Source organism: Patella vulgata, chromosome 3, assembly GCF_932274485.2.
Source record: "Patella vulgata chromosome 3, xgPatVulg1.2, whole genome shotgun sequence".
Classification (NCBI taxonomy): domain Eukaryota; kingdom Metazoa; phylum Mollusca; class Gastropoda; family Patellidae; genus Patella; species Patella vulgata.
Window position 1 is genome coordinate 20,663,859 of NC_065881.2, and position 25,786 is coordinate 20,689,644.

At 36.0% G+C, this 25,786-nt stretch overlaps 1 protein-coding gene across 3 annotated transcripts in view; it reads right to left on the bottom strand.

The window, feature by feature from the left end:
• The window catches only part of LOC126814337 (ribose-5-phosphate isomerase), a 40,669-nt gene that overhangs the window by 9,269 nt on the left and 5,614 nt on the right, over positions 1-25,786 (bottom strand). The window contains exons 2-8 of one of the 3 annotated variants that reach the window (XM_050539431.2): positions 23,420-23,480; positions 21,566-21,621; positions 21,047-21,106; positions 12,857-12,990; positions 12,362-12,503; positions 11,533-11,632; positions 2,641-3,484 (exon numbers count right to left, since the gene is read on the bottom strand). In XM_050539431.2, coding sequence (XP_050395388.1) covers positions 3,462-3,484; positions 11,533-11,632; positions 12,362-12,503; positions 12,857-12,990; positions 21,047-21,106; positions 21,566-21,621; positions 23,420-23,480 — 576 coding nt within the window. In that variant the 3' untranslated portion in view covers positions 2,641-3,461. Of the gene's footprint in view, positions 1-2,640; positions 3,485-6,983; positions 10,969-11,532; positions 11,633-12,361; positions 12,504-12,856; positions 12,991-21,046; positions 21,107-21,565; positions 21,622-23,419; positions 23,481-25,786 lie in introns of those variants that run through there. The other 2 variants (XM_050539429.2, XM_050539432.2) reach the window with 2 other exon arrangements.

A 25,786-nucleotide genomic window follows, 5' to 3' on the forward strand; every position in this document is an offset into this window, starting at 1 on the left:
ATTTCTCTCTCTCTTACTTTTGTTATTACTCAACCAACCATGCCCAGTCTTTACATGGGGTTAAAACATACTATTATTATGGTCATTAGGGTATTTTTGAAGGAATCATGAGCACTGGGGTATAATTGGAAGGTGAGGGGGGAGGGGTGTATTGGACAGAGTCAAAAAAGCATAATGACTGACAAATTTTTGCCAACAAATGTTGTATTTTGTACCACCAAATCGTTATAAATCGTGTTTCAAGCATATTATTGTATTATCTAGTTGGAGTAAAACATATTTTATCGGTAGGGCGAACACTAAAAAATGCCCTTATGGCCATCTACAAACTTTTTGAATCTCACAAATTTCCACTTTCTCAAATTCTCCAAGATACAATTTGTTTACATCAAGAAACATTAGTAGGAGATAAATAATGGGCATTATTCCAGAATATTGCAAGTACCAGAGCCTAATATTAGAATTCATAAATTAATAGGCATATTCAACATTTAGTACGACTAATAGCTGATTACATTAACGAAAAATTATTTTGGCTTGCATATGACATATTGACTCTTTAAGCATACAAAGTTTCATATACAGAATATACACATATGTAATAAGTTATTATCCATCCATTTTATTGTGTCTATACGTACATATCCATAAGTTGTACTACCAAAACCCATTCAAGTCTCTGAGCACCATTGAGAGATTAAAGAATCGCTCACAATCTACAATATTGTGAAACTTGATTTTCTAAAATAAATTTAATATCAGTCCAAAATGGCTCAATTCCATTTCAGTATTTACAAGAGAGAGAGAGAGAAATAGGGTTTAACGTCCACTCAACACAAACTGGGCCATTTCGGGACTAACATATGTTTTTTTTAATTTTATTTACATAATTCGCTTGCGCGTAGGGGTCTTTAGTAGTGGGAGGAAACCGGAGGACCCGGAGAAAACCCACGAGGTTGGACAGGCGACCCTACTCCTTGTCACGTACAACCGGGGATTCGAAACCACGCCAGTCGACTCAATGACAGACTTTATGATACAGCGCGTGCACGCTAACCATTCAGACATCCAACCCCCCCAGTATTTACAAAGATTTGAGGAATTGAAAATTCGTCAACGTTCATCGTCCTCTGCAGGCGATATAAATAGGATACAGTCAAAGTTAGCCAGCACCACCTAATTCTTCGTGGAAATCTTTTTAATGTGATTAAATCCAAGCTAGGGTATTTTTTACCGTTGATATTATGTTTTTGTTTTCTTTTATTAAATGTTAAATAACCAGTCTGTACATTTTAGCATCAATTAAACCATAAAAATTTGATATTACCCCGGAAAATGCAAATGAAGCACAGAAGCTTTAAGAAAATATTGTTATACAAAAGATAAAATAGATCCAATTCACTTGGGGCATATTTAATTTACAGTATTACAGTGGGGGTATATAAGATAATTGAATACCAAAGCCCACTCATGTCTGTTCATTACTGTAGTTTCCTATCTTGTCAGTGGTGCCAGGATCAGCATCTAGTCTTTCGGATTGGACAAAAAACAAACCCTTGTAAAAGAGCCCTTGACATTCGGGCAAAATTCCTCTCATACCAAGCTGCATGGAATATACCTACCCGTCTTTATTATCGTAGATGTTGCAGACATGTAGGACTTTAAACAGCAGTGATCACTTTACAGCTATAACTGCTTTAAGAGAGTTCATAAGGTTGTGCAGCTACCATATCGTCGCGTTTCTGGCAAACCGACGAATCTGATATATTTAAGTAATGTACTGTAATGTATATGTATCAAATATTACATCACAAATGTATGTTATTATTTGATGTCCACAGATATAACAACAGAACGCAAATTTCAAACACATAATTCTCAATACTTAAATATATCAGATTCGTCACTTCACCAGAAACGCGACGATATATCTAGTCTATCATGGATTGTCTGGTGATAGCATATTTGATTTGTCAGAAGTGACTATGAAATGAAATGTTTTTTTAACATCCTACTGTCAAGGGTTTGTGTATATACACAACGACTTTGTACACAGGACCTCAGTGTTCATCCCATCCAAACGACTAAGCCAGGGTTGTTTTCTGGTTTCACTGACAAAGAAGTAACTTTAAAAACGGATGCAAAACTACACAAAAAGTATTGGACAGGCGTAAGGTTGGGGTATTTATAATGATTACAGAGAACTAGACTATGTCTTAGTTGTCTTTTTTTTCTGCCAGTTTGGTATATTTCTGTCATAGATTAAAATAATGGTAGTAGAAATTGATGTGTATGAGAGTCATTGTAAAAAAATCTAAATGTCATAATAAAATATTCATGAATATGGTTGATCTACGAATGATTTATTTGTTATTATCCCATTAAAGAGGAATTCATTAACCATGGACAGCTTTAAGCCATTTAGATCAATTACCTCACTATTGAACCCTATCTTAGGGTAACAGGGCCGTATCTAGCGGGGGTCACTGTAGGGGGTACATTGCACCCCCAGAAAAATAAGGCGCCCCGAGAAATTGTGCCCCCCACCCCATCCCCCCCCCCCAAAAAATTATTTGACAATCTTTCAATTATAAAATAATACACTTGATTGCGATCACACAGTGATGCTCTTAAGGCACTGATCAGTTGATCGGTTTTAAGGGCGCCCACACGCCAATGGGTTCGTTTGACATGATCCAAACTTTCTTATATCACATACGTGGAGGCTATGGCGCCCCACCACTCTGCTGCTCCCCCACTTTTAAAATCCTACACACGGCCCTGTAGGGTAATTGACTCGATTTCGGGTTTCAGAAAGATCTGTATGCTGTGATCGTAATCAGATTGCTGTCGACACATCCTTGCTACTATAGCCATTACATGTATAATACAAAATGAAATGAAATGAAATGGGGTTTAACGTCTTACTGTTTTGCTCCGAACTGGGCTAATGAAGACGGGCATACGCCATACAGTGTGCTATGAGGGAAATTTTGCCCGGGCACTATGGCCTACTCTTATATCAAATTCCAACTGCCAAGGGATCTTTTTACCTGCATGCCAATGTATACACAGGACCTCGGTTTTTCGTCCCATCCGAACGACTAGAAAGCTTAGAAAGCTATTCTTGTCAGGCCCTCCATCCTGCACCACTGACAAGGGGAAACCATGCTGGAAAATCTTGATGAACTTTCTTGTGATTGGAAGTGGTCTGATTAAAATACAGATCTACATGTATATTTCGTTTTGTTTTTTTATACTTTCGATGGCCTGTACTATATGAAGATCTGACGGGCTGTAGTGGAAGGTCGCGTCAGCAGTCATACAAGCGTTTTTTTACCCTATGACAACCAATCAGTGTTGATGTTTCTAGTAGGTTACTCACAGTTTTGTGTACCTCACACCAAAATTTGTAACAGACCATTTCATTGGCTAATCCCTCACATCATCCAGAATTCAGGTTATATAACAACTCTTCCAGATCCTAGTGTAGTAAAGACAAGTAATACGAAATTTTGAATTATAAAAAATGGAACGAAATATAATCTGTGTTTTAATGACATTGGGTTTGGTACATAACACTAGAACAAACTACAATGTGGCTGGAAGGGTACTTCAAACTCGGACAAACTGCAATATGGTTGGAAGGATACTTCAAAATGGAACAAACTGCAAAATAGCTAGAAGGGTACTTTAAACTAGAACAATCTGCTATATGGTTTGAAGGGTACTTCACACTAGAACAAACTGCAATATAAACTAGTGTCCAAAAGAAACGATACCACCTGTTTGCAACGACAGAAAAGAAAAACAAAGCAGAAGTTTAGGATTAGTGTTATTCTTTTGAGAAATCCTTTCACAACATCTGTACACAAAATCATTTCAATCAAATCTGTACAATCAATATGACAAGCCGTTAAAGATCGGTGGGGTTGAAAAATAAACATTTCGTTAGAATGACACACCACATGTCTAAAAATCAAGTCAGTAGCGAGTATGTCCACCGTGAGCATCAATACATGCCAGAACACGCCTGCGGACTGATGACGTCAAACGTTGCCATTCCTCGAGGAGACATCGTTCCAAGTCCTGCACGTTGACTGGAGGCACAAGGCGACGTCGGATTTGCCGATCGAGGTGGTCCCATATGTGCTCGATGGGATTCAAGTCCGGTGAACATGCTGGCCATGGCAAAACGTGTACGTTGGCGTTGGCAAGGAAGTTCTGTGTCAATCTTGCTGTGTGTGGCCTTGCATTGTCATGTTGGAAAATGATTCCACGAGGCTGTTGCTGGCAATGCTGCAGAAAGGGCACCACGACAGGCCGTAAGATGTCATCACGATAACTCTGTGCATTCAGGTTTCCACGAATTACGACAAGCCTCGTTGTGACGTCACCACATAAGCCACCCCAAACCATTAACCCTCCACCTCCAAATGGCCGGACCTGTAGGACACAGTTAGGCGCCAAACGTTCACCAACTCTTTGGTATACAAGCTGCCGTCCATCGGAACTGCTGCATCAACCTGGTGATAGTGATGCGTGCGCAGCCCAACCTTCTGGCGCGTCGACATGTGACGCTCCTTGTTGAACCATTCCAACGGCTCTCTCTCTCTCTCGATGGCTGTCATACGTGGCATATCTTGTGTTCTTTTTGTTGCTGTGACATCAACGTGTCTGATCAGCCGTTTTATACAGTTTTCATGCACGTGCAGAACATGCTAGAGAGGGAAATGTCACTTTCACGAAATTTACGTTTTTTCCCTCAAGTGATCTAGTGTTCCCGGTATTTTTATGGACTATGCTGTGTTAGGGATGTGCAATACGAATTGGCATGTTTTCATACTAAAATTTTCATTAGAAAAAAATTAATTGGAAAGAAAGTTGGTATCGTTTCTTTTGGACACTAGTTTAGTTGGAAGGGTACTTTACTAGTTTATCAAAATCAATTAGATCAGAACAATTCTTGTTAAAACAAAATTATCTTTTGTTTAGATTTGAAGATATGTTGTAACTGGAAAAGTAATTATTAACAACAATGTATATTTTGTTTAGATTTGGCGATGAATACTAGTTTATCAATACTTTTCATTTTCAGCTATTTTTATCATAAAATGTGATAATGCATCATTAATGTCTATATAAATTGTTTGACCTTATGTTTTGTAATAATGAGTTTTTAATAATATTCAGCTGTATAATGGAGTATTGATTGCAAACACATTAGAAATGTTATAATTATAGGGTGAGAGAGAGAAATGGGGTTTAACGTCCACTCAACACAGACTAGGTCATTCGGGACTAACATATGGTTTAATTTTATTTCAATAATTCGCTTGCCAGTAAGGGTTTTTTAGCAGTGGGAGGAAACCGGAGGACCCGGAGAAAACCCACGAGGTTGGACAGGCAACCCTACTCCTTGTCACGTACCACCGGGGATTCAAAACCACGCCAGTTGACTCATGATACAGAGCGCAGATGCTAACCATTCAACCATCCAACCCCCCAATTATAGGGTGGGTGGTATGTGAAATGAAAATGAAATAAAAGTTACATAGTCTTAAAATGACTGAATTACTGGGTTGACCCAACATTAAACCAATTTCATTCCATGGTTCGTTGGGGGGGATGGTGCTTATTATTGTCAGTGGTGCAGGACGGTAGACCTAGCAAGAAACAATGTCTAGTCATTCAGATGGGACGGAAATGACATAAAATGTCATAAAAGAACCCTTGACAGTTGCAATTTGAAATAAGAGTAGACCGTAGCAAAGCTGTAAGGAGAAACTTTCCCTCATAGAACACCCGCGTATCCTTGTCTTGATTAGCGCAGTTGGAGCCCAGAAGTGAGGACAAGAAGTTGAATACTAAATCTGCCCCTTCTCAACCTCAAAGCGGTTAAGTGACCCTTTTTATCTAAATAAGCACCATCCAAGATCAACCTCAAAGCGGTTAAGTGACCCTTATTATCTAAATAAGCACCATCCAAGAAACAGAGAATGGAATGGGATTTAAACTACATCTCATCCACACAATACTTTAGTCATTTTGAGACTAAAGTCCCCTCACTCGCTCAATTTAATTTGAACAACTCTGAAAAAACCTTACTCAAGCAATATGAATTGAAATGGGGTTTAGTACCCTACTTTTCTGCTCCAACTAGGCCATGCTATGAGAGAAAATTAAGTATATAAACTTATTTCAATTTTTTTTATGGACCCTGTTTTTCATCCAGGGTAAGTGAGCCAGCACCTTAATCAGTAAACCGATGTGGCTAGAATAAGTCAAACATTTACTTACAGAGGACAGATAGTGGGTATGACAAACTAATGATTAATTTCTCAGACTTCTCTTTTTCATTCATTCACTTGAGACAAGGTATAAATATATATAAAGATTGTGGGGACCCTTTGGGACTAAATCTTATGAAATTATAGCCATTCGTTGCAAAAGTTCTTAAGTGTGAATCCATTTCAATTTAAAATGGTTCAAATATTATCCAACGTGACATATTGTTTATTTCTCAGTCAGGATCAGTCATGGAAAGCCCAATTACTTGCATCTTAACATTCTACTTTCATATCAGCCATCTAAATGATTTGACTGGCTTTTTTCGGGGGTTTATGGGTTAGAGACGAGGGTTTTTTACATTTCAGCAGGTCCTATGTAATTTTAAGTACATGGTCTTCCAATATAGAAATGAAATGAAACGTCCTACTGTTCTGCTCCTATGCTGGGCTAATGAAGACGGGCATACGCCATACAGTGTGCTATGAGGGAAATTTTGCCTGGGCAGCGGCACTATCGCCTACTCTTATATCACATTCCAACTGCCAAGGGATCTTTTACATGCATTCTAATGTATACACAGGACCTTGGTTTTTCGTCTCATCCGAAAGACTAGACAGCTGCCCTTGTCAGGCCCTCCGTCCTGCATCCCTGCATCACTGACAACTTCCAATATAGTTCTGGTAACAACAAAAAACAAAACTGTTCTTTAATAGCTTTACAATAAAAATAATAGTAATTCATATAACAACGAAACTAAGAACTCTTGAGCTGTATATAACGTTTGTAATTATACTAATATATATGATAAATATGGAAGGCTTTGCCGATAGTTTTTTTTGGGATAAAACTGAAAATGAACAATGTGTTTAATACTGTAGATCATGAATATAGAAAAGTAAAGCTAGCTTGTGAAAATAAAATAAAGTTTACAATGACATATATATAAAATCTGACAAAACAATTTAATGACAAGCTTTAAAAGAGTAATTATTTACACAATCAGGCCAACTGACATTTATTAAAAGAAACAGTGACAAATTCTTCACCTTGTTCATTTGAAATAGGTCAACAGAAATAATACCTGTGTTTAGGGTTGCTTGACCAAACATATTGGACTGATGTAAATTTCAGTACATGACCCAATTTAAATCACTCTGGAAATCGGTGACAAATTTAAGGGACGGCAATATTAGATCAAGAAAATAAGACTTGGCAGGGTAACTGTAAACACTGGGGTTATTTTTGGCTTCAGGAGTATATGTAAGTTTGTTCGATACCAATATTAGCAGTACATTGAACAGTCTTGGAGCTAAGACAATATCTGTCAACTGGCATTAAAATAGTGAAAATTAACTTCTAGAAATTTATAAGATGATCAAGGTAGATAACTCTGTAAATAATACCTGATCTGCACTGATTTAAAAATGTAAACGAATTGAGATAAATCTGCCTATTGCAAGTCTTTTTTCTAGCTTCATATGTTATGTAAATTATTATTTATTATTGTAGCAATGGTCCTTGACAATCAAGAATATGCTATTCCAGTCAAAAATTCAAACATTCATAACTATACTCCAAATAAAGTAATTTAACTGAAATTGATAAATGTCATTGATGGGAAGATGACACAAAATTCAAACACACTGAGAGATCATTAATAACATTTCCCCGAGGAAAATGTCCTAACATGGATGGGACAACATATAATCACATTAAGAGTTAAATTTTATACAATATTTGATACCATACTCACATACTCAACTTTCATTTACGGCCTTTTTACATTGAAAACAGGGATTTTGCATCAAAAATATTTCCAGCCAGTTAATCACTGACATATTTTATTTATCACAAATTTTGACATTATCTCAATTTCAAATACTTTTAAAAGTGTTTTTAACTGTAGACATTGTATTTTAAGATAAAATTCTTTGAAATATTAATTTTACATCATGCAAGGTTTAATATCCAGTGGGTCAATTTCACTGCCAGTCAATTGAAACTGACATGTGACTGAAATGAGTGTATTGCTTAAAATATAAATTACAATTCTTCCTGTAGTAGCCTAAAACAAACATTTGAACATATAAAAACTTATTTGACTGACAAATTACAATATTTTCAAATCTTCACAAAATGATTAATAGATTCAAAGGGACTAGATAACTATTGAGAATAAATGTTTATTACATATTCATTATCAACAAAAATTATATGGATTTTATTAAAGTAAATGTGTACGATTTACATTTTTCAGAAAAAATCACATTCTCAGACTTAAGTTGAGAATTTACTCAACTTTCAATCACTGCTTATGAGAAATATGTTGGTTCCAGAAACACAAAACTTTGCACATACTTTCTTATTGATGTATTTGATACATTGAAAGAACACAAGTTTTATAAAGGGTTATATATTAGTTAATATAATGTGAACAATTTTGAGTAAATTCTTAACTTAAGTCTGAGAATGTTTTGTGAACTCGGGGCCAAATTTCTCACAGTTTAATCCCCTCTAATATGTATTCAGATTGATTAACATTTAATTAAGAAAACAAAATCAAAATGACAATGTCACATAATCCCCCCCCCCCCCCTGCTTAAAAACAGGCCCACCAATTAGATTTCGTCCAACATAAAAATGGTGGTGGGTTTGTTTACATTGGGAGCAGCATAGATAGATGGAATTTCAGTTCTTCACATCTGTGTAAATACCAAACCAAATTGAACCATATTTTGACTGATATTCCAATTTGAGATTCAACTTTTACAATATTGTAGTTTTCAAGATCTTCCTATATCAGAAGGAAAAAATATCAAAAGATTCGACTGATCATCAATTGAGGGAATCTCTACAAACTAAAACATTCACCATCCTTTGCAGACAATATGTAAACAATATAGTGTGCAGTAAAATCTCTTGATGACCTCTTTATAATGGCAGAAAAGTAGGATGTTAAACCCCATTTTATTCATTTATTGCTCTTAATAATCAAACTGAATCCAAACCAGGAGATTATGTAACATTGATAATTTGGACTTTGTAATTGTGTTAAATAACACATTTGATTACATTTTAACATGGATTAAGTCGCGAAAATTTAGATATGGTCTGAAAAATGTAAATGACGATCAGGAGTATGTGAGTGTAAATATACATGTATGACTAGTTCGTAAATTTATCTACCACCTACTATTTGACCAATTGTAATTTATAAACTGTAAATATTACCTGCTAAGTTTTAAAATAACAGCAAATAAAGATGATAGAAGCACTGAAGGTGATATTACATTAATGTTTAAAATGGTACATACAGTGGACTCTGTCACATCCGACATCGTACGGGATCGTTACAATATTTCGGATCACACAGCGTGTCGGAATACCCAGCTTTCTCCAAAACCGGAAATACTGTAACTTCGAAAACCGGAAGTATTTTTATATTGTAGCTTCGAATCACCAGAATGCTATTCCCTTTAAAAATGATAAACCTTTCTGTACTTTTTACTTCTGGCGCGTACAAACCACTCATGTGTCATTGTTTTGACGTCTTCAAATTTTGAGTTGGTGTAAAATCGTTTCTTACTGCAGTTTAAATTATCGGCAAACTTCTGTTTAAATTCATCTTTACGCTTTAATATGTCTGACACTGTAGCTCAGCCAATTGAATACTTAACGGCTAAATTCCTTCTGCGCAGGTTGTGGAACTTTCTTGAAATCTGCTATAAGTTGCCGCTTTACATCTAATGTCAAATCTGTTCGGGCACGCTTTGCAGGACATTCAGACATTTTGTATACAATAATGTATAATGATTCTTCAATCGCGGCAATTTTTATATAATGTCGCGGTATTTGACATGAGTAACTAAAATCAAATACCAAGCGCACTCTTACAAGAGATTATAAATTGAAAAATAATCAACAAAGAATTTATAACATTATCAAAGTAATCAACACAGACCGGCGCTTGCGAGTTTTAATCTCACCGATAATTGATTGGTGATTGCTTGTTAATCTTTTCTGGCTTCACACCCATTGAGTTTTAATCTCACCGATAATTGGATGCTTCACACCCACCGTTTATATGGATTATACGGTGTCGATCAATGGAAATTATGTGACGGGACGGCTGATCGATGTCGTTATCTGGAACATACAGAATCCGGATTTACCAGCGATTTTTTGGCTGAAGAAATAAGGAAATAAATCGGGACATGAAAATCATGTCGGACGTCACAGCAATCCGGAGTGATCAGACATCGGATGTGACAGAGTCCACTGTATATGTAATATATCCTGAAAGATCCTACATATAATCAACTTATCTAACGATTCATGAAATCAAGTGCAATGCATGTGTAATATAAAGTTTTCATGAATGGCCGTCAGATGAAAATGTCTTTTAACTTCTTCTTTAACTTCTATATACACAAGATGAAATTCTAAATTAAATTTATGGAATCACGTCTCTGATATGAAATTTCTGTATATTGAATTTTTATGACTTTAAAAATGTAGTGTGATAGATAATGTTTGAGATATAAGGTAGTCATATAGATCCGTATTAATGTGAGTTGTTTATTTCGGATCCTCGGTGGCGAACTACCACTTTACCCTCTACTGTGCCAAAATATACCATCTTTGCTGTTCGCAAAAACAAACCGGTTTCTATGACACCTAAAATATACAATATTTACTCTTTGTATAAACATTTGGTTAGATACAGATGTTTTAACTTACACATTTCAATGATGGGGTTTAACGTCCACTCCACATGGTTTAATTTTATTTCAATAATCCGTGTACAGGTCTTTAGCAGTAGGAGGAAACAGGAGGACCGAGAGAAAACCCACAAGGTTGGACAGACGACCCTACTCCTTGTCATGTACAACCGGGGGATCAAAACCACGCCAGTTGACTCAATGACAGACCTTATGATACAGTGCGAAGGGGCTAACCATTCAGCCATCCAACCCCCCACACTATAAGGGACTTAATAACCCCATAAAAGACTTATCAAACTTCACCTCTCATGACGTTAAAATCATCCAATCATTTGATTTGATATGCATTTGTTGTTTTAAATGTCTGTGTATATTGTGTGTCATGTCCGTGGGTTTGTCTTGAGTAATTGTTTATGTGTGGTGCCATTCATCGATTGCTTATTTAAATGAAGATAATATTTTACCTGGAATGGAATGAAGGAATGGATTACTTATCTAAATGCAAATAATGTTTTACCTGGAATGGAATGAAAGAATGTGTCCACCTTCTGCCAATCGTGTTTACCTTCAAACATCCAATCTAATAAAAAATTACCATTATCTGTTACAACTGGTCCCTGCAAAAATGAACATAACCTTGGTCAGTGGGGGACACAGGATATTTAAAAGGGGTAGGGACTGAGGTACAAACAAATGTCTTGCTGAGCGTACCTTTTTTAGTGGTAGTGCTTTTTCCGAGAAAGAACCCAAGTAACGTTGACTGCAAGGTGCAAGCTGTTATATTTGACATCATAACATTTTTTGACATTCTTGTTTCCATGGGAGCCGCTTGTATTCAATCAGATTAAAAGAAATCCATCAAAAGATGGCTCTGGCTTGTGTTGACTTTATCCTATACCGTATATCATAGTGGATTCTGAATGTTGACAAATTTCCAATTGATCATATCTTTGAAAATGTTGAACGACACTTAAAGATACATTCCCGCGTACAAACTTTATGATTTGATGATATATTTGGACTAAAAACATATTCAAAGTAACCAATCTATCAACAATTTGCTTCAAATCCCTCTCAAAACTTTGTATTCACCGGGGATACCTATAGCTATAAGGAAGCTGTTGTTAGACGCAATGTCTGTCAACTTAGCTTCATTGTGGGAGGGTCCATTTTATTGACATACTTTTATTGGAAAGAACCACTCGATCAATACTTTTCTGGGAAAGTATCTTTAACCACTTTTGGTTGGACCGATACAATATTGTAGTTTGCAAGGGATTATAATTATAATAGTAATCTCTCAAATGATAATCAGAGACTTTCATAAACACACATTTTCAACTTACAGCTTTTTTGGCAGCCATTCTTAGATTCACTGTACCGCCTAGCATATTCTGTATCTTCAATTGTACAGGTTTATAGGACATTGGAATGACTTCAAGTGGTATACCTCTCTTCCAGTTCTCACCTAAAAACTCACTGTCTTTTCTGATAAATAGATAGTAGATATTTACAAAACTGTGCGAGGAATATTAATGAAGCAAAAATACGAATCGAGCAGAAACTTGACTAGCTTGTAGAGGTGGAAACTTGAGTTCCACGACTAAAGTCCAACTTAAGTCACATCAAAGATCTGACTAGTGTCTCAAAATATTTATTGCGACGTGAAGCAGACTGGAAAACCCTGAGGAACCATTTCGGCAAACACTGGATCAAACCTTGTACCTCATGGTTAGTGAACTAGCGTCAAACTCACTGAGCCTCTGTGGCTTCAAAACAAATGTGCACACTATTATAACATAATGTATCACAGCATGTGCATGTAGTAGTGTCATACTAACCTTTCATCAGCAACAACGATAAAATCTCTAGCACAATAATCAACAATCTTCTCTTGAGTCAGGCAGCCTCCGCCACCTTTTATACAGTTTAAACTAGCATCAACTTCATCAGCTCCATCTATAGCTACATCTAACTATAACACATAAACATTATATAAACAGCTACATCTAACTATAAACATTGGCAAAGTGGGTAAAACGCTGGCTCGCTAGCCTGGAGGTCGGGTGTTCGAACCCTGCATTGGCCGAGAAAGTGCATCCAGATTTTCCGACGTGGTTCCCCCTTGTCAGTGATGCAGGACGGAGGGCCCGAAAAGGACAGCTGTCTAGTCCTTCGGATGATACGAAAAACAGAGGTCCCGTGTATACATTGGAATGCATGTAAAAGATCCCTTGGCAGTTGGAATTCGATATAAGAGGAGGCGATAGTGCCGCTGCCCGGGCAAAATTTCCCTCATAGCACACTGTATGGCGTATGCACGTCTTCATTAGCCCGGTATAGGAGCAGAACAGTAGGACGTTAAACCCCATTTCATTTCATTTCATACACATTGCATAAACAGCTAGATATAACTAACACATGAACATTGCTACATCTAAATATAACACATGAACATTGCTACATCTAAATATAACACATAAACATTGTATAAACAATTAGATATAACTAACACATAAACATTGTATAAACAGCTACATCTGACTATAATGCATAAACATTGTATAGAATGCTACATCTGACTATAACACATAAACATTATAATCTTTAAGTGGCATTTAGCAAATGGGAAACACAGGACACAATTCCTATGGGAAACCAATCACTGGTTTTATTCTAAAAGTATGACATTTCAACAAGTATCCTCTTATTGTTGTTATCACGCACAATGACATTTACTTGTTATTGTTGTTTAATACAAATTTAACGTCCAATACACAAGGTATGATCTTATGGACATTTACTGACTGAAGTTGGTTCTTTAATGTCTGCTTCCACTGAAGTGATATGGACATTTAGTTTCTTCATTCCTGGATTTTTACGTTGGTAGTAGGAGAGAACAAATTATTCACTGTAAACTGCACTGTTCTAAAAGTAATCTTAATTTTCACAACTTCTTAATACATGTATCAAATAATCCATCATGTAGATGTGGCCATAACATTGAACATAGTTACCACTTCCTTCTACATTGGTCAAATTATTTTAATGAACGACAAACAACTATAAAAACTCTCCCATCGATAAACATGATATTCGCATCTTACTATATGGTGACTCGAATTCAGACAAATCAACTAACGAAAATATTGTATGTGCTGTTCATGATCTTATCAAATTATCCAAGCGCTTTGAAATTTAATAATTAATAATTATCAATTCAAATAACTGTACCCTGTCGAATAGTTTCATTATGGATGCTACACAGTCTTTTCGAAGTCCTTTGTACATTGTACCTCCTCCCCGCCCCGCCCCGCCCACCCACCAACGTCGGTTATACATTACAATAGCTGCCCATGATTTTTAGGTAAATAACTTAAACTCAGCAGTCGAGTATCGCCCTCTTCTAGGTAATGATGCTAGCTAAAACTTGATTACATTCTTCCCGTAATCTTATTATATATGTAATTTAATACTCCATATACATGTATATTGATAATTATAATATGATTTATGTATCTTGCTTTTGGGAAGCCGATTTATATAAGCCTTTGGCTTGTTTCGGTATCCTGTGAATAAAATATTGTTTTAAAAAAAAGTGATATTGTAGACAAGACATTTCGTAAATTTGAGGTTAATATACTTTTCAAAAAAAGTAGGGGATATTGAAATGCAAATACCTATGCAGGTTGTGATATGATAAATAGTCATGGACACTTGACATGCTTTGAGAGTATGTTTACAGATGAAAAACTTATCGCCCCAACAGAACCACTGAGCTGCACATGCAACATGAAATAGAGCCATACACTTGGGAGGGGTTCATTGTCAAATTTGACACTTCAAGGAAGGGTTGATGAAAACTGCCGCGTGCTGGTTTATCTATCAATGTTTGCTTTCCTATCGGTTCTTGCATAAGATTTACTGTTTAGCGTATCTTTGCTTTAGTGTGTTACGTTTAATTTCATTGGGAGACGTGTTCGTCGACGTCAACCGTCAACACTGCAAGAATTGGATGTGGCACTGCAATAGGAGTGGGTCAGATTGCCCCAAATCGTGATTGGACGGTTGATTAGGAGCATGCCACGACGAATTGCGGAATGTCTGAGGATTGGTGGAGCAATTACTCATTATTAAGACAAAAATCAAAAACGTCCATTTTCACTTTTGACGGTGTATATCTTTGCGAGTGAAATGGGGCCGTCAGATAAGCCGCCCACATGAACTGTTTATGTTCATGTGTAGGCAATTGACCTGTTATTAACATACACTGGTTACCTCTATTAAAAACAGCAGTGCATTTCCGCAGTTTTGTATTGTTTCTGAATAACCCCTACAAATTTTGAAGAGTATATATAAGATATGCATGATGAAGCAATTTTCAGAGATTAAAATAATGATAACAATGAGAAGTAAAATGTAAAAAGATCAACAAAAAAACAAAACAAGATAACTGACTAGGTACATAAACAATCCAGACATACAGTAATGATTAACTAGTTATGAAGACAATCAAAGGGAGTCATAAGTTAAACTGGGTAAGGTTGACAAGGTGTTAATAGTGAGACCATTTACATATCTAAATAATAATAAACAATGAGAAGTAAGATGTAAACAGGTTAACAAAAAACAAAACAGGTTAATTGTCTAACTAAATAAACACACCAGACATATAGTAATAATTAACAGGCTATGGAGGCCTTCAAGGGGAGCCATAAGTTAAACTGGTAAGGTTGATAATAGATATCCCTGCGCAAGTATTCCACGAGCGATAGGGAGTGGAATGCGGCAGGGATACACTCGAGTGAACCATTGAATAACCTCAGCGGTATTCAATGGTCATTGAGTTCTATCTATATAGTCTATAGGCTATTCAATGGCCATTGAATACAACTATACATGTAGGTTATTAAATGGCTGTATTCAATGGCCGTATTCAATGATATTTGCTTGTATTTGCATGTAGTTATAGAATACTTACATATATTTAATGTAAATAACACATAACAATTAGAAATATAAACACCACAATATGAGCTAACTAAATAAGCAATATGGGCTAAATAGTAATGAAAGGTTGTTAGGACAGGCTAGTTATAAGATCCTTTACATTCAAGGACCACATTTAGTAATCATAGTATTAATTAATACTATGTTTTAATAATAAAGACAGTTTTAGTACCTAAAAAAAAGTTGCTATTTAGAATAAGGAATTTTTAAGTGTTTAACAGCTAACCAAGATAATAAGACATTCACCAGATTTAACAGAGACAGGGGTTACATACGATCAGGATGCATAATACAATTTAATATCTGGACCTCGTTCCATTTGACTCTATGTTGTTGGTGGTTCTGGAGATGCTTCTGTGTTCGGATATACTTTTGGTTTCCGAAATGTATGACTGATTACAGGAACAATTGACTTGATAGACGACTCCTTTGGGCTGGATGGGATGAGTTGGTTTTAGTTTGCCATTGGCTTTTAGAATCTGTTTCAAGGTGGTAGGGACAGAGAAGGTGGTATCGATATCTGACTTCTTTAGTATATTGCTCACTTAGTACGTTAGGTTGCCATAAAAGGGCAACGTTATTCTAATGGGTGATTTTTCTTGTTTTCGATGGTCTATTCTGGTGTTTTTTCTTGTTTCACTGATCTGCTTATTAACTATTGATAGGGGGTAATTATTCAAACCACAAAACACATGGCGTAGGTTTTCAAATTCATCCTGCAGAAATTCAGGTTTTGGGGGGGGGGGGGGGGGGGTTGACACTATTTATTCAATAAATATTTACATATTATAAAAGTACATTATATGATTGTGGGATCTGAAAACAAGCCAGGGCTTATATAAATTCATCTCCCGAGTACATTATTTACAATAAAATATAAATACTTTGTATAAGATTGTAACCATAAATAACAAACTGGTATAAAATTACAAGGTTAACAAATGTTTATGGATATGGAGTTGAAATTGATATATTGATCTGTGTTGGTTGGTTTTCGATTATTTCGGTTTTCATCTGGTTTTGTCTTACATTGTCGGTAGATAATTCAGTTTCCAGGGGTACTTCAAGATCATCTATTCGAGAGCGGACGACTTCAATGGCTTCTTGACGGGGAACATTGGTAAAAAGATCAACCACACCGTACGACACAATTCTTCTAGGGCGGCTTATTTATTCTTATATCAAATACCAATTGCCAAGGGATATTTTCCATCCCATCCGGACGACTAGACAGCTGCTTGTGTCAGACCCTCCGTCTTGCACCACTGACAAGTGGTAACAACGCCAAAAAATCACGAACTTTCTAGGTCAACACCAGGACTGAACCCGCGACCTCCAGACTAGCAAGCCAGCATCTTACTCACTTAGCCACCGTGGCTCCCTCTAACTATAACACATAAGCATTGTATAACAGCTACATCTGACTATAACACATAAACATTGTGTAAACAGTACATCTAAAACAGCTACATACTATAGGAGTCATGGTGGCACAGGGTGTAAGGTGCTGGCTCTGGCTTGCTAACCAGCATATCCAGGGTTCAATCTTTCATGGGAAACAATGTATCTTTAAAGATACATTATGGGAGATTTTTATAAGGAGTTAGCCATTCTTGCTATAACAGTTCAAAAATAGATGAATATATTGATAATTTCAGCCAAATTACTTTATTCTGAACATAGTTATCACCAGTGTAATTTTTGACTAGAAATTGGATTGAATTTCATCTTCACCGATTCTTAGTATGGCCGATCGTTTGATTGACAGGTGTTAACTCCACCTACATAATCTCTGCTGTCTTTTGTCTGCTGTCATCATATCCGAATTTGTGTTTTACCTTTTTGAATTTTTATAACAATTGGAAAAAAATGAGTGAGAGGTTAAATTTTCATTCTTACTTGTATTTTAGGCATGCATTAAATCAATTGAATATAGGCCATAATATTATAATACAATTATGATAAATCTATAGGTATACACCAGTGCCTATTGGGGAAATAAAAATATTTTTATTGATATTATTAAGACAGAAGACCTGTCCATCTGTATTAGTCATCACACGGTCTGGAATTGTATAATTTGTCATTATCTATCTGTGTTTAGTTTATTGCACTTTAAATAGTTTAGATGTCATTTAAAATTAAATCAGTCAACGAAATCCCGTTTAAATCCAAGCTGAATCCAAGCCATCCGTGGGTCTACAGAGTTGATTTTGGGCTTGTTGTGTAAATCTAATTATAATTTCTATGACATATGAAGCCTAAATAAGGACTTGCAATAATCAGAGTTAGCTCTTGCATAATGTATGTTTAATATAGGTTATTCAACATAGGTATCTAATATACCAGTAGGTGTTTAGGTTAAAATAAGATAAAAATCTATATCAACACACTACATAGTTTATCTAGCATTTAGCTAGTTCAAATATTTTCTAATAAAATGTTCAACAACAATGCTGATATGTAACGTTATGTTATGCTAACATTTAAAATCCACAAAACTGGCACATAATAATAGGAGCTTTGACAGCAAAATGTTTCCTAAATAATTTTTAACCAAATGAACAAAATGTTGAAAAAGACTCAAAAATATCATTTTTAATGATTTACATGAAAGCTAAAAGTTTAGATTTAACAAATAAAAGAAATTTAAAGACTTAGATAAAGACCTGAGCAAAGTTTTGAGAGTTTTGACAAGATAGTCTTGACAGTCACATACAATTGCTATAACAATAAACCATGTCTCGATTATCCATTTTAACGTTAAATTATGAAATGTTAAAAGAGTTGTAATTCTAATCCATTAAATATTATGGCTATCCAAGGGCCAAGACTCAAGAGAGTGATTATTGGCTTGCCAAATGAATAAATGCCTAATTAATAATTCATATAACATTTGAAGAAAAAAAAAAGATCTGCAATAGGCAGATTTAGCTAATATAATGCATCTTTAATATAAAGCAGCTATTTCTAACCTATTTTTGTGCTCATATTGTAAAACAATGACATGCAGCTGCTGATCTATTTTCCTGTCACAGCTGTCCTAATCTTAAACATGTAGATAAATTTAGCTTTTCTAGTTCAAGATATATTATAACTCAAGTAATGAATAACAAAATATATATTATTTCTTGGTTTATTACACATAATGTTTCAATACTATAAATATGTTTCAACTGCTTTCAACTAGTTGTAAGCATGCTTATGTTAATCAAATCATCAACTAGCAAAAATTGAATTCGGAGAAATTTTGCGACTCAGAGCGGATAGCTACATGTATTACAATTTATTAAGTGATTGTTAATTCCCTGATCACATGATCAACAAAATGGGGAATTCCTTAGAAGATGCATCCCAATTGCAGGGTCTGTTTTGCCACAATTCTATTATTACATTATTGTCGACATCATCAACACTTGGTGTCTATGTTAGCTTCCATTTAGCCTACTTACACTGTCACATGCAATATTTCTCTTATCATGCGATGCTGTTTCCATGGATATGGATCTAAGTCAGCTGTGAGAGCACTTATATCCACGGCAAAGCTAGTTGCTGCTAGTTGAAACGAGTTACAGAAAGTTAACCAAGGGCAAAAGGCTTCAACTGACCGGAACCAGTTGCTTTGAATCGTAAGGAGCGCTCAAATTGACAATTTTCAGTTGAAGCCAGTTGCCAAAACACCAGTTGTAAGGTTGTGTATGACATACACAGTTTAAACAGCATTTAGTAAGTGAACATATTAAATTAAAACAACAGTTAATAGAGCTACATTCCTATACAAAGATTCTCTTGTCATTTTCAAGCATAAAGTAAATGCATAAAGTAAATTAAAAGTTGTAAATCCATCAAGTTATGTTTTTCTACTTATAATTTAATAAATCTAAGAGAGAAATGGGGTTTAACTTCCACTCGACACAGACTGGGCCATCTCGGGACCAACATATGGTTTAATTTCATTTCAATAATTCTCTTGCATGTAGGGGTCTTTAGCAGTGGGAGGAAACAGGAGGACCTGGAGAAAATCCCTGAGGAAGGACAGACGACCCTACTCCTTGTCACGTACAACCGAGGATTCAAAACCATGCCAGTTGACTCAATGACAGGCCTTATGATACAGCGCGCACATACTAACCATTCGGCCATCCGACCCCCGCCCTAATAAATCTAAGAATTTTACAAAAAAATCAAAACAGAAAGAAAATGACCGTCTAAATTCTTGGTCACTTAAAAAACATTATTCATCAATAACAAACTTCAAACATTAGGCCACACAAAAAACCATTCTGGTTCTCAAAAATGGGCTGTGTCTCTCGTTTTAATTTTTTAAAAATAAAAAGAAAGTTAATAATTTATGCAGGTTCATAATTCCCATGATCAAGGGAAGTAATTCTATAAAAATATTTACAAAATATTTAGAAAAACTAAATAAAAGTTAAATTTTACAAAAAAATATCAAATAAAAGTTTGGAGGAACATGTCAGTTTTTATTTCATTTCTAACAGTAAGAAAAATATTTTGGCTAATTCAAAATACATGTACCTCCTCAAGTGGACAATTATATCTTTTCCGAAAAATATGACCGACAGCATTCCCTGTCGGGAGACTGATGGAGCAGATGTCGATTTAAATTGCCAGCAAAATGCATGCTGTGACGTGATGTTGGCAAAACAAAAAATGATGGATTTTAAAACATTTTATTCAGGAGTTAATCTAGATGAAGTCACAGAGTTATTCAGCCGTTATTTCAAAATCTTATTATTTGTTTTTCTTATTAAGTGTTATTCTGATTTTGTCTGTTTCTTAAAAATGAAAAAAATCACCAGATTTTGAAAAATAAAAAAAACCCAAAATCCCCCTCCAGGCTCTGGCATCAATTTTTTTTGTAGAATTACCTGAGAACCAAGATATCATTTTTATGTGGCCTTACTTTAGACCTTTGGATTTTGAGTTTTAAAAGCAATTTCTAAAAGTCTTCAAGATGTCGACCAAAATTCTAGTAGGCCTGTGCAGTGTATATTTACCTTGGGATACATTGTTAGCTGTCCTAATGAAAGACCATTTTCCAATATAGCTTGCTCTGCCTAAATATAAAACAAATCATACTGAAATTATCTTCTCTTTATAACTTAAATGAGAGAGAGAGAGGGAGAGTTTAGCAAACTAGGTCATTATTGGGCTAACATATGATACAATTTTATTACCATAATTCACTTGTGGGTAGTGGTCTGAAGCCGTGGGAGGAAACCTGAGAAAACCGACCCTACTCCCCAGCTTCAATGGAAATGAATTATGCCACCTCGCAAGGTTGAATCCTGACACGCGCGAAGAACCTTATGGATTTTTTTCAAGTCTCACCTTGCGAGGCTGAGAAGTAAAGTGTGATTTGTTGTTAGAATGGGACAAAAAAAACACATTGGCAAGCCCATACCAGAACCCTTGACAGTTGGATATCAATGAAGAGTAAGAGGAAATGGTGCTGTCAGGGCAAAATTCCCCTTGTCTAAGAAACAAATCCAAATACTAGTATCTATGTGGCTTACTTGAAAACTGGTTGGTACACAGATCAGCTTTAAATTTTCTTTTTTCACTCTTTCAACTTCAAAAGTAGTAAATTTATTTTTTAGCTTTAAAATCATATTCAATATTTAGTTGTCATTACCTTAAAAATACTCAGCATCCATGTACATGTATGTTATTATGACACCTGATATCTAAGATAGGTTGCCAGGCAACGAAACATACGCCCACAACAGCTATATCGCCCGGACAGTCAACAAGAGTTGTCACATATTTTTACTTTTTTCGGTAATGAAACATTTATAATGCATTAAAATCTGATTAAGAGTAACAACTCATTAAGTAATTATCAGAAAACCATTAGAATTTGTTTAGTTTTTATAAAGTTATGTCCCATGCTAACGTTTAGTATACGAAACTTTTAACATCATGGATTTAGCTGTTTCAAGTCATAAAGATTCATTGAAAATCAATATACTTGTTCGTCTCAAGACCTAAAACTCTGTGTATCAATCTGAAGTCAATCGGATGATAACTTTAGCCTCTAGAGCGTCACAAGGTTTTTCAAAGTGATCAAGGGCCATAACTCTGGCAGTAATTATCCGAAATCGTTGAATATCAATATGATTCTTCATCTCATGGCCTCAAACACTGTGTATAAATTTAAAATCAATCGGATATTAACTTTATGAAACAGCATATATGCCCATACTGTGTCCTATGAGGGAAATTTTGCCCTGACTGCCGCACTATGACCTACACTTATTTAAAATTTCAATTGTCAATTCTAATTGACACTCGCCATGAACGACAAGATAGTGTGAAACCGCTTCCTGCCAGGTCCTCAGACCTGCACAATTGAAATGGGGAAATCACCTTCTACAGTACCAAGTTATAGACTTAAATCCTTTGGGTTTCGACGATTTTCCCATAGAGTGCCAAAACTATGGAACTCTTTACCCGTAAATCTCAAACTTCGCAATGTATGGAAACTTTCAAATCAAAACTAAAATCTTGTATGTTTGAATCCTTTTATAAAGAGTGAACTATAACACTGATGAGCTAAACAAACCTGCGCCATGAGCACACTGTTTGGATGGAATGCGTGCATTATAAATATTCATTATTATTATTACTATTCAGATAGTCTTCCAAATAGACAATTCGCAAGGTGGTAAAAATATATGTTTTAGAATTTTCCTAATTCAACTGAACTGTTACATCTGTGGTGTTCAGATTAGATTGTTCATGAAATCTGAGACAGATGTGAAAATCCATTTCTAATGTATGCATGTTTTAAGATTTTATAGCCATTACTCGCCATTAGTGATTTTCAGAATGTTGGAAATATTATGAAATTTGGTTCAACATCCTATTTTTCCTGTACCAAGCAGGCTGATGAGAGAAAGAGAGAAATGGGGTTTAATGTCCACTCGACACAAACTATGTCATTTTGGGACTATTGGGTAAGGGTCTTTAACAGGGGGGGAAAACTGAGGACCCAGAGAAAACCCATGAGGTTGGACAGGTGACCTTACTCCTCATCACGTATATTATAGGAATCGAAAATGTGCCGCTTGACACAATGATATAGGCGTTAACAGTTCTCAGGCTAATGAAGATGTGAGTTCAAAAAGAGGACCTGGAGAAATCCCATGAGGTTTGACAGGCGACCCTACTCCTTGTCACGTACAAGCAGGGAATCAAAACCGTGTTCAAACTGACACTTATGTAATGAACTTCACTCTTAATAGCTTGGATTTTCTGTAATTAGGCGAGTTTCAGGAAATGTTATATGAAAATAAATTAGAAAGTGATAATGTCTCTTTAAGTATGGTACAACCATGACAAACACATTAATACAAAATCTATTATACCTATTCTATCTATAGCATAAATAATAGTTGATCCACTGCCAATACCAATAACCTGATTATCCTGTAATACATAAAATCAATAATTAGAGAGCGAGAGGTTTAACATCCACTAATCACAAACCAGGTCATTTCAAGACTAACATAGGTTCAATCTAATTTCAATAATTTGCATGTGCATAGGGGTCTCTAGCAGTGGGAAATAAATGAAATGAAATGGGGTTTAACATCCTACTGTTCTGCACCTAAACTGGGCTAATAAAAACGGGCATACGTGTGCTATGAGGGAAATTTTGCCCGGGCAGCGGCACTACAGCCTACTGAGCCCACTCTTATATCGAATTCCAACTGCCAAAGGATCTTTTACGTGCAAGCCAATGGGTACACGGGACCTTGGTTTTTCGTCTCATCCGAACGACTAGACAGCTGTCCTTGTTAGGCCCTCCATCCTGCATCACCGACAAGGTGGAAACCACGCCGTAAAATCTGAATGAACTTTCTCGGCCAATGCAGGGATTGAGTCAGCGTCTTACCCACTTAGCCACGTGATCCCAGCAGTGGGAAGTAACCGAAAGGATCCAGAGAAAGCAGTGGGAAGTAACCAAAGGATTCAGGAGAACCAACAAGGTTGGACAGGTGACCCTACTACATGTGACATACAAGCTTGAGATCAAATCCCTACCACTTGTCTCATGATCTTATATACACACATTGGACCGCTCAACCCAACCCTCCGGTATGATATCGGATAGTTATTTGATTTGATAATACTTTATGTTGTTGATTTTTTATACTGCCAATGAAATTAATTTTTTTTTCTAAATTAAATGTTAGATAATCAATATGAGCAGTTTTCGGTGTGAAAATTTAAATATTGTCTGAAAAATGCAAATGATGATCAGGAATATGCGAGTGTAAATATATGACTAGTTTGTACCTTTATACCACCTACTATTAGGAACTGTAAATATTACCTGCTATGTTTTAAAATTACACAAACAAGCCAACAGTGAGGCTGATGTCCCCCGCCGAAATCCGCAAATAAATAGATGCCACATATTAATTAATCGCACATCTATTTTTTTCAAAAGTATCGAGCAATCAAACTGTTTATCAACTATACACTAAATTTCATCACTCTCTATCAGACAGAATCAAAGTTATATTGTCCCAAAGCATCGACCAAGGAAATTGCTTATCTCTGCTTAGCTTGAGATCGATATGTTAATCATTGAACTCAGTCAAGACGAACATCTACATCAAGTTTAAACATTCTACCTCAATTAGAAGCAGTGTGAACATTTTAGCTCAATTAGAAGGAGAGTTATTGTGTTCGGAAGTCTCGGCCAATCAAATTGCTTATCGCTCTGCTTACCCTGAGCAGAAAATGCTCATCATCGAACTTAGTCAAGGTACTGATGTAATAAAACTATACACCAAGTTTCATCACTCTCACTTAATTAGAACTAAAGTTATCGTGTCCCAAAGCATCAACCAATCAAATTGCTTATCTCTGCTTACACTAAGCAGAAAATGCTCATCTTCGAACTCCATCAAAGCATTGACCTAATATACACCCACACCAAGTTTGAACATTCTAGGTCAATTAGAAGGAGAGTTATTGTGTCCCAAAAAGTGTGACGGACAGACAGACGGACGGACAGGCAGGCGGACAGACAGACAGACGGACGAACCCATTTTAATAGTCCCCTGCTTTCTTCAAAAGGCGGGGGACAACTAAAGTTATCGTGTCCCAAAGCATCAACCAATCAAATTGCTTATCTCTGCTTACCCTAAGCGGAAAATGCTCATCTTCGAACTCCATCAAGGCATTGACCTAATCAACACATACACCAAGTTTGAACATTCTAGCTCAATTAGGAAGAGAGTTATCGTGCCCCAAAGTATCAACCAATCAAATTGCTTATCTCGGCTTACCCTAAGCGGAAAATGCTCATCTTCGAACTCCATCAAGGCATTGACCTAATAAACACATACACCAAGTTTGAACATTGTAGCTCAATTAAAAGTTATCGTGTCCCAAAGCATCAACCAATCAAATTGCTTATCTCTGCTTACCCTAAGCGGAAAATGCTCATCTTCGAACTCCATCAAGGCATTGACCTAATCAACACATACACCAAGTTTGAACATTCTAGCCCAATTAGGAAGAGAGTTATCGTGTCCCAAAGCATCAACCAATCAAATTGCTTATCTCTGCTTACCCTAAGCGGAAAATGCTCATCTTCGAACTCCATCAAGGCATTGACCTAATAAACACATACACCAAGTTTGAACATTCTAGCTCAATTAGGAAGAGAGTTATTGTGTCCCAAAAAGTGTGACGGACAGACAGACGGACAGACAGAC